This window comes from Ruditapes philippinarum, unplaced genomic scaffold, assembly GCF_026571515.1.
Source record: "Ruditapes philippinarum isolate M1 unplaced genomic scaffold, ASM2657151v2 ctg515_1_1_1_1, whole genome shotgun sequence".
Taxonomy (NCBI): Eukaryota; Metazoa; Mollusca; class Bivalvia; order Venerida; family Veneridae; genus Ruditapes; species Ruditapes philippinarum.
The window spans coordinates 317,628-327,853 of NW_026861754.1; the positions used below are offsets into that span (position 1 = coordinate 317,628).

Consider the following 10,226-nt stretch of genomic DNA (forward strand, 5'->3'; position numbering starts at 1 on the left):
TTCCACCTAGGTTTACTGCAAATAGGCCGTTCTATTCTACTAAAACGCTGTCTTTTAACTTTATATTTATCCTTTCTATACAAACGACTAAACTTTGCGCTACTTTTATTAATACTTACATCTACGGTGTCCAACATGTCATTAATCAAATTTCCATTTTCAGCATCTACTGTCCATCTCATGGAATATTTACCACTGTGCATTTGTTTAAAACATTGTTCTAATTCAAAAACTTCTTCGTTCATGTAAGGTCTAAATGTTTTGTTCCAACAGAAGACATTTTTACAGTTTGTTAAAGATTTTATCGCTCTTTTTGTGTCTGTTTCATGGTAATTAACATCGTATGCGATGATTATCAACCGGTCATTTCTACTCGCAAATTTCTCGATAAGCTTGGCGCATTCATGCTTTGAAATGGTGCAAGGAATAATATGGCTATAAAGCACCAAAACTGAGCAAGCTGACACCCCAAACTCGTCATCAAATTTGTTCTGAAGCTCTGCCAACAAGTCTTTTTGCAATTTTCTACAGGATCTTTCCGTCTTATATTGATTAGGAACATCTTCTACAAAAGTATCCCACAATTCTCCAGTAGGATCAAGCAATCGAGCCTCACCGTGCCAAAATGGTGTGTTCATCAATATAGCGATACGACCCGCTGTAAAATACCTTTGTCTCAAGACCAAATTTTCTCTTTCCAAAACTCTGTTAAAACAGTTGACAATATAAGTGTGTTTTTCGTCTCTAATTTCATCAACCGAGACGACACATGCTATAACAAACTGTCTGTTTTCTTTCTTTTTTTTCGTTTCTTTCTTTTTTTTCGCACACTCTTTGTTTATTGCTAATTTTATTTCCAAACCAAAATCTCTTAAAGAGGCGAGAAACCCTGCCAGTTCCCTTTTCCTAACTTTCAAATTAAACAAGATGTCCTTTCCAGCTTGATTCATCTTTACTGATCATTTGTTTTACTAAGATTTAATCCTTTGACATGTTGCGACTATTATTCAGAAAATGAAGAGTTCAATTCTCCCATACTATCATGTCATATTCCTAGAAGAAATGTGATTTAACAAATGATTTAAACACTATAAATAAAATAAATGATATTATCACATCAAATTCATGGCTTATTGCACTTTTTGTTACACTGATAATATTTGACTATATTTTATGTTCACTGATATAAAATGGAAGATATGTCCAGATAACGATAAAACGCATACATTAAGTGAGATCAAATTGCTTTGTTGAATAAAAAGCCGTTATATTGAGACAACATGATTATTGACCACGCTGTTTAACAAAATGTTTACATATTGAGTACATTCGTATTATTAAAAAGAATATAATTATTATGAACTCGGCATATTCGAAAGTCAGAAAATGATTTCACTTCCTGCTATCGATTTTTTAAAAAAATGTACGTTTTCTTGTTTTTTGTTTTGTTTTGGGTTTTACGTCACATCGTCACAGTATAGGTCATATTGCGACGTTCCAGCTTTACTGGTGGAGGAAGACCTCATGTGCCCTTCTGTGCATTATTTCAGGCACGAACGGGCACCTGAGTAGAACCACCGACGTTCCGTAAGCTAGCTGGATAGAAAAAAAATTGTATGTGATATGCCATACTAAATTGGAAAACACGCCCATAGTTTTGTAGTAATATATTATTTATATGACAAAACCGATAAGAAGTTTAATCTCATCAAGAAAGTTAAATAAAGGAGCAAATTCGAAGAATATCTTGGTGTTATACTTTAGAGAAAATATGCAAATGCTCTTTGTAATAGAGAATTTATTACGTTAACAAGATTTTTAATGGTAATATGAAATTGAAAAATATCGAGGAAATCTGTTAACATTGAATATGTATTCATTATTCGGCTTAAAGAACACATTTTGCACACATTAAATTGTTAGAGGGGGTGTTCGAACGTCATATTATTACTTTATTTGAGTCTTTTTTATATGCATTACAAATAAACATACATACAACATTATAAAATTAATAAATAATACATATAGCCATTCTTCAATAGAATTATAACAGACTTAATTTTGCATAGTGTTAAGTTAACGCATACATATAACAAAAATAAATTACATCAGAAAAAAAAAACTTAAAATACAAAATAATAATTGAGCCGTGTCATGACAAAACCAACATAGTGGGTTTGCGACCAGCATGGATCCAGACCAGCCTGCGCATCCGCGCAGTCTGATCAGGTTCCATGCAGTTTGCTATCAGTTCCTCTACTTGATATAGGGTTTGTAAGCGAACAGCATGGATCCTGATCAGACTGCGCGGATGCGCAGGCTGGTCTGGATCCATGCTGGTCGCAAACGCATTATGTTGGTTTTGTCATGACACGGCTCATATGAGTACCTATACAAATGTACGTAATATATGAATGACTAAATTTATTGTGTTAAAAGTAAGTGTATATCCTGTCTAAAATTAGGTTAATCTGTGAATAACTACTGATCATTTTCTAGTAAGAAACTGACATATTGAGTGATAGTAAGCTCAAGTGTACGAGGGACATTTATAAAGTCTTAATCAGTGTGAATTTTTACCGTTAATTTGAGCGTTATTGGTACATTATACATGTATGGAAAGGTAAGACTACGCAGTGAGCGAAAAGTTCACTTGAATCGACTACGGTCAGGTACACTGCAGTTGAAAATGGCAGAAAAGGAGAACAATTTTCAAGACGAGCAAAGCGTATATTGTAAAATTCGCGCATTGCTTGGTGTTGCTGCACCTGATATTAAATCAGACTAAGACAAGGATGATGTGGATAGTGTCCTATCGTATTCCAAAGTTAGAAGATGGGTTCGACATTTTACCTCCGGTAGAGATACTACAAAAGATGAGGACCGTCCTGGTCGTCCAGTCACAACAATGACTGACGAAAATATTGCTGCTGTTAAAAAAGTTGTTGAAGTTGATGCCCGCTGTACAGTGGAGGAGATTTAAGTGGCATTAATTCGTCATCGGGTTTTCAAATATTGACTCGTGTGTTAAAGTTACGCAAGGTTTGCGCCCGGTGGTGACCACACCTTCTCACTGAGGACCAAAAACGGGAGCGCGTGCGAATTGCGTCACAGCTGCTCGATAGGTATAAAATGCTGACCAAAACCGCGTTTGAATGAAACTGTGACTGGTGATGAAACATTGATCTATTTTTATGAGCCTGATGGTAAATACAAAATAAGGTGTGGGTCGGTGAAAATGACAAACGGCCCTAAATTGCCCGTAAAGCTCGCACCTCAAAATGCATTATGTATGCATTATTTTTTGATTGCCAGAAATGGTGTCTCGAGTTCCTATACCAGAAGGCAGGAGTGTTACCGGGATCTTTTATCGAGATTCAGTTCTTTCTGCTGTTGTTAGTCACTATACTACAGCCCGTCCCCGTACCGGTGTACGCGGAATCAAACTCCTGCATGACAACGCACCTGCCCACAAGTCAGTGGTGGTAAAGTTGTATCTTAGCGACAATAGCATCGAGACTTTACCACACCCTGCATGTAGCACAGATCTTGCTCCATGCGATGTTTGGTTACATCAAGAACTACATGAGAGGTCGCCGTTTTGAATCTCGGCACGCCGTCGGCAGCGCCCTTTTCCAGTGTCTAAACACTATACCGAAAGAGGCCTACCGAAAAGCATTTTCCGATTGGATTTGGCCCTTGGAAAAGTGCATCCAAGTTGAAGGGGGATACTTTGAAGGGTTGGTCTAACAATTTCCGTAGAATATTACGTCTACGACTAAAGCGCCACACTGATAAATACTTTATTAATGCCCCTCGTATTGTAAGAATTACGTGCAGAATGTCATATCAGATTCAAACGTTATTTATGTAGGATGTAATATAGATATGAAATTAATATTCAAGTACTATGTTATAAAATCGTACTGCTAGCTTCCCTACTAAAGTAAATGAAATATGAAGACCATTTAAAGCCATTATTAATAAAAAAGCAAAAAACAAAAAAACTCAAATTTGTTTGAATGTAACAATTTTTAACTAAGATGTCTCGATTCTAAAACCGTCATTTTTCCGATGTTACTAGTTACTAGTACTACAAACCTCTCAAAAACAAATGCCTATGGGTGTAATAATATAAGTGTACGTACATAGCTCACGCCTACTATAACAAAATTAAAATCGTTATTATAATCATTATTACATTCTGTCTAATTTAGTCTTCAAATTTTGTAAGATTTTGACCATCTGTATTCGATTGTAAGGTCAGTGGATCAATCGACAGTCAGTTTGATCTTAACAAAACATCATCACCAAGAAATAACTAAAGAAATATTCTGCCTACCGCTACCGGGCACTTTTAGTACCATCAGTAACGCTACAACTTCTACAATTACAGTCACTTTCACTTTAATGTATCATTAGCTAACACTGCCACTGCTACTTACACTTCCCCGTACAGGCTTTCCTACGTCTGCATTCTTTATTCTGATGCATAATCAATCTCTAATTAAAATATCATGTATTACGGTTTCCTTTTAACATGTCTTACATTCATGTAAGAGAATTAAGAAATGATATATCAGAAGCTAAACATGTATGACATGGTCCATAAATGTCATTCATTGAAATAATATCAATTTATCTAATTCAAAATGAACAGTTCAGAAATTAAAAAAATCATCACTCGTTGGTGGAATATTGATTCTAACAATTAACTTTTTAAGATATCAAAACAATTCTAGATTATATGAACTACAGTGAAACCCAATAACAGCGAAAATACTGATTTTAAAATTATCATTTTTTAAAGTTCTGATTATGCTATATCATCCTTTCAGTTTACACAAGAATACTTTACTTAAAAAGTTTATACTTGCTGAAAAAAATCATTTATTCTGCGTTAAAAACAATACGAGCCTTTATAATTCATTAACTGTTTTTTTAACTAACTGCATATAAGTTTCTCAAAAAATAAATTGTCATGCTATGATACATTATATAGGATAAGTATAGATAAAATGGAAGTATCACACAACGTCATAGAATTGAAAATGCCACATGTCCTTTTCATGGGTAGCAGGAATAAATGACATTCAAACATGGTGTGTTGACACATTAGTATATGTTTTCAAACGATGTGATCATGGAACCTTTCATGATCATTTCATTCCATGAATAACGACATATGGTTTCCGAGTGAAATAACTTACAAGTGTGCCCTTATCGACAATGAACAGAACAACAACTTTAAATCTTTAGAGGTGATCAGTTATTACGAATCATACGTTTCATCCACAGTTTGCCTGAGACAAATATAAAACGCAGACAACATTTCCTGAAAGTGACCATAGATATATCAGAACCATCCAAAGATAAATAATGATTAGAGTGATAGAACTTGAATACCACAAACAACAAATATATCTGATTTAAACATAACTAAATATTATATTTCTTAATCATGGTTATTTAATAAATGTTGCTTTTATTTAGATTTTAATTAAATAAATATTAATACGTTCTCGAGTCACTTTATTTGCATTAGGCACTACGTATATTACACTCATTTTCATCTTCTTTTAATTCTGGCAAGAATTTTAAGAACCACATGCGAGCGTATAAACTTTGGATATTTTATTTATTTATTTACTTTCAAATATCTTTATAATTATGTTTTAAATATTTAAGTTCTCACTCTGCCATTAGCTACATAAGCTCAACGTTTGACCAATGCATGTCAAGATCGATTGTCCACTGTTCGCTATTAAATCAGAACATAATTTAAAATTTCCTCTAAAATATGAAGAATAGTATTGTCCAGACTAAAAGATGGACGAGTCAATTTCAGATGTTTATTGTGGTAATGGTAAAATACAATCTTCCAATAATTGTGTGATTGTTTCTTTTTTTTATATTTTCTTATCTTGAAATTTCTCTAGTTTTGTTTTCTGTTCCCGAAACAATGCAGTTGATATAACTGTATTGCAATTTTAAAGGTACTGAAGTAGTTGACTTGTATAATGAAACTAAATCTTCTGATGTAAGAAATAAACATTATTTGAACATTTTCATTGGATTTGCTTGTATTAAGCATTGAAGTATTTAAAGTGTGATTTTAATTAACCAATTAACTCTTGTTTATATCAGGTAAAAAGTATGGAATTCCAAGACCTCGGCCTTTATGATATATTGACAACTTGTTTTGTGAAATTTCTATTTATAGTTTACATGTAATACATATAATATGTGTTTTTCAACTGCTAGTCACATGATCAAATTGAACAGTCCTCCGGTGTTCAACTTCGTCAAGGAAGTTAAAATACCCTTCTTCCATATCAGACGAGATATACTCTATCAACAGGTATGACGCTTTTAGTTTAATTTACATGCATTTAATAAAATTTAATTTATCATACTGATATCTTTTATCTGAAACGTTTAAATGTTATCATGTTTTCACAAATTTAAAAATCGCTAGTTGATAGTTTCATCCTAACAATAAGAAGATAGCAAAATCATTAATATCAAAACAATGAGGATTACAGTTAAAATACGCATATTTTGATCTTCCTTTGGAGTCAGGGTTCACATAACTGCTGATGATAAAAATATTTTACTTCTCTCCATAAGGAAAATTTTGTTATGAATGTGGTCTATGATTTTATTATTAAGATTCTGTTTATTTGGTGAATTGATCTTAACAATCTTTTGTTCTCAATTACTTATCTAACTACCGGGTATTTGAAATGTATTATAAAAATGTATTTCCTTTATATGTTTATTCTTTTCACGCACTTTTGTTCTCAACGTAATCTATATATTAAAATAATGCTAAAGTTAAAATCATACGAGTTTACAATGTTAAACTTTGTCTAACTGGCAATGAATCATTCGTTGATTGATTATGACTTCCTGAAAACATGAACCAATATTTACTCTGTTGAGTGAATTTAATGTTGATGTGTATTATTGTATACATTAATTTCAGTACATTTCTTCTTAATATTCTTACAAAAAAGTATTTGATTATATTGATATTCATTTACTTTTTATTGTTTTTCTCAACTCAAAATATGTGAATTTTCAAGCTAAATTTAACCAACATTGACACTTAAACGCAACGCCCACGACAAGGGATGCTTGAATAAACTCGATCAGTTTCGATACGTGTAATTTGAAATAAATTTTGATTTAATAAACAAAATATCTTCCTGTTATATTCAAGATGTATAATTTTGAAAATATTATTACTAATAGACGATCTTTAACTTTAAAGAATAAATTCTGGTAATAGGTAATTTACAACTGTGAATATATGTTCTCGAGTATTTCGTATTTCATTATTTGTCTGTATTTTATATTCGTATTTTGTGCTAGTTTCTGTTCTGAATGAGCAAAGAATTCATAACATTTAAGGGGCCCTATTTTTAGACCATAGTGAGTCACAGAAATGCTTTAAATTTAATAAGCATTATTTAATCCTTAAATTTTCTTTTAAAAAAATGTTATTGGCGAAAGAAACATGCAACATTTCTACAATATCCTGCGATTTTTACATTACATTACATTTTTTGAAAAGATCTGTGTTTAACACTAGCATGTAATGGTATACTATTTTATACCTATTAATTCAATATTAACTTTAGTAATAGCACAATAAGGATTTTTGAAGCAGTTTATAACAGAAAAAGTCCCCTTTGCTCAATTATTAAAAGGTACCGAGCGGTTACTTCTAGCTGCATAGTGCTGTCTGTTATGTGCAATTTAAGCAATTGTTATTACGGTACATAATGATATAACTTATAGAACGTTATACAGTTACCCTTATAGAGAATGATACCAACAAAGGAACGAGGCTAAATATGTGTATTGCAAGGTCTATACCGGTGCTAGGACACGTCAGTGATTTTATTATCCCTCATGTACAGAGTCATTCAAACCGAGTCTGCAATTTTCATGTAATAGTGTTGCGATTAATGCTTCCTATGGATCATTCTTTTTCCAGATTTTTAGGATCATGGAAAATAAATTATTGAAAGGAACTGCGTCAATCCCTTGATGACTTAAGAAAGGAATGAAATTTCACTGTTTTAATAAAATCATTGATTTTTACGTCTTGTAGAAAACATGGCTTGGCTGACAGCATCTGAAGTTGATAGAATCAAAGCCCAGCTGAAGGTAGATGAGGGGTTTGATGATAAGGTATATCTAGACAGTGTTGGATTACGGACATTTGGTATTGGTCACTTGATAAAGAAAGGCGACCCTGAGTATAAGTTAGAAGTTGGTACATCCATTGGTCAAGACAGAATTGACAGTGCCTTTGTCCAGGACTTCAATGAAGCAGCAGCACTAACAAAAGAAATCTACCCTGAATGCGAGACTTGGCCCAGTGAAGTAAAAGAAATCATGGTAAATATGGCGTTCAATCTTGGAGGAAGACTTAAAGGTTTCAAGAATTTGGCCAAAGCTCTTGAAGAAAGAAACTGGACTACGGCCGCTGATGAAATGAAAAACAGCAAATGGTACGGTCAAGTTAAATCAAGGGGAGAAAGATTAGTTGGCAGAATGAGAGCTGTTAAAGACAAATAATCAACGGACTATACACTTCGACACAATATACGCTCTTTAAAAGAAAATGATACAACAAGAATATACAATGCAAGTGATTTCTTGTATTCTAGTAAAAGATCATGAATATTGAAGCTAAAAGACCTGCTATGCATTCGTAATTACTTTATTAAAAGTATATGTTTAAAATTGTTATTCCTTATATAAAGAAAGGCATTATTTTTAACATTATTTCTGGTATGATATTATGTATACATTTTGTATTAATATTATTATGATTATGACACACATATTGTATGAGTATAAGTTTTATTTATCTGAAATAAATAACTTCTTAAAAGTTACATTGCAGCTTAATATTCTTCGAGTTTTTTTCCATTTCTTTAAGTAATGCACTTGGTATGTAAAAGGCGAAATGGGCGTCCGTGGTCGAGTAGTTAAGGTCGTTGACGTCAAACCATTTGCTACTCATCGCTGTGGGTTCGAATCCCGACAATGAATTTGAATTCTTTCATGTGATGAAGCTATCCAGCTAGCTTACAGAACGTCGGTGGTTCTACACGGGTGCCCGTTCGTGCCTGAAATAATGCACGGAAGGGCACCTGAGGTCTTCCTCCACCAGTAAATCTGGAACGTCTCCATGACCTATACTGTGTCGATGTGAGGTAAACCCAATCAAACAAACAAATGTAAAAAGCCAATGTTAAATGCACTTTGCACATTTTATATACAGATGCAATAATGATTTGCTGGGTAACTGCCTATATGTATGAGCAAGTCGATGCATACCTCAAGGTTAACAAGTTGTTCGTGAGCTTTTGAAAATTTTCTAGAGATATGTTTTTCTACGGTGACTTATTGGGAAGGACAATGTTGTAAGAATGATTATCTTAGACTAGAAAAGCTTTTTACATTATGGATCATGAAACGTGGTGATAATATTTTGAGAAGGTTTAAATCGTACCTAATGACATACAACTTGTTGAAGCACCAGGTACCCATTGTACAATACAGTACATATATAACATCTGAAGTCCTATTTGAGTGAAAAATCGGTAATCTATATGTTCTACCTGATAAAAGAAGCTTCTCTTCATGACTGGTATTCTTATCTACTGACTCAGTGGCTGTTAAGACAAGCATCGCTTCAGTTAGGTAATTCAAAGACTAATTTTCCTGTGTCATTTTTTTTCAGTTTTACAGAAAGGCGATACTGGGTTAAAATTCTATGCACGTAAAACAAGCGCGCCAAGAAACTGATTGCCATGCCTTTGATTCAAACTAATTATAATTATTTATGTTGTATTTGGTACCATGGTCTGACAAAGTTGTTATTAAACAAGATCCAAACAAAACAAATCAAGCTAGTAATGTTTGTTTTAGGTCTTCATGCAAGGTCTCAAATTTTCGTTTGCTCAACTGGTTACCAGTCGATACTGCCTCGTTTCCTTAAGTGAAATATGACTCATGATTTTCACATAATACTGTTGTTAATACACAACTAGGTTAGGGTATAAGGAAGACTGTCTGCTGTCGTTAAGGTAAAAAGCTTTGGATCAAAGTCTCTATGCTACATAAAGATGACTCATTAATGAATAAATTACCATGATCTTTACCTCAGATCCATAATTTTCAGTTTTTAAACAAGCTTCATA

The 10,226-nt window shown here is 33.1% G+C and overlaps 1 protein-coding gene across 1 annotated transcript; it reads left to right on the top strand.

The window, feature by feature from the left end:
- Positions 1 to 6,248: 6,248 nt before the first annotated feature.
- Positions 6,249 to 8,928, top strand: LOC132716714 (probable T4-type lysozyme 1). Its single transcript, XM_060700037.1, has 2 exons — positions 6,249 to 6,361; positions 8,123 to 8,928. Exon 2 carries the CDS (start codon positions 8,128 to 8,130, stop codon positions 8,590 to 8,592), a length of 465 nt encoding a protein of 154 aa, XP_060556020.1. The 5' UTR covers positions 6,249 to 6,361; positions 8,123 to 8,127; the 3' UTR covers positions 8,593 to 8,928.
- The last annotated feature ends 1,298 nt before the right edge of the window (positions 8,929 to 10,226 follow it).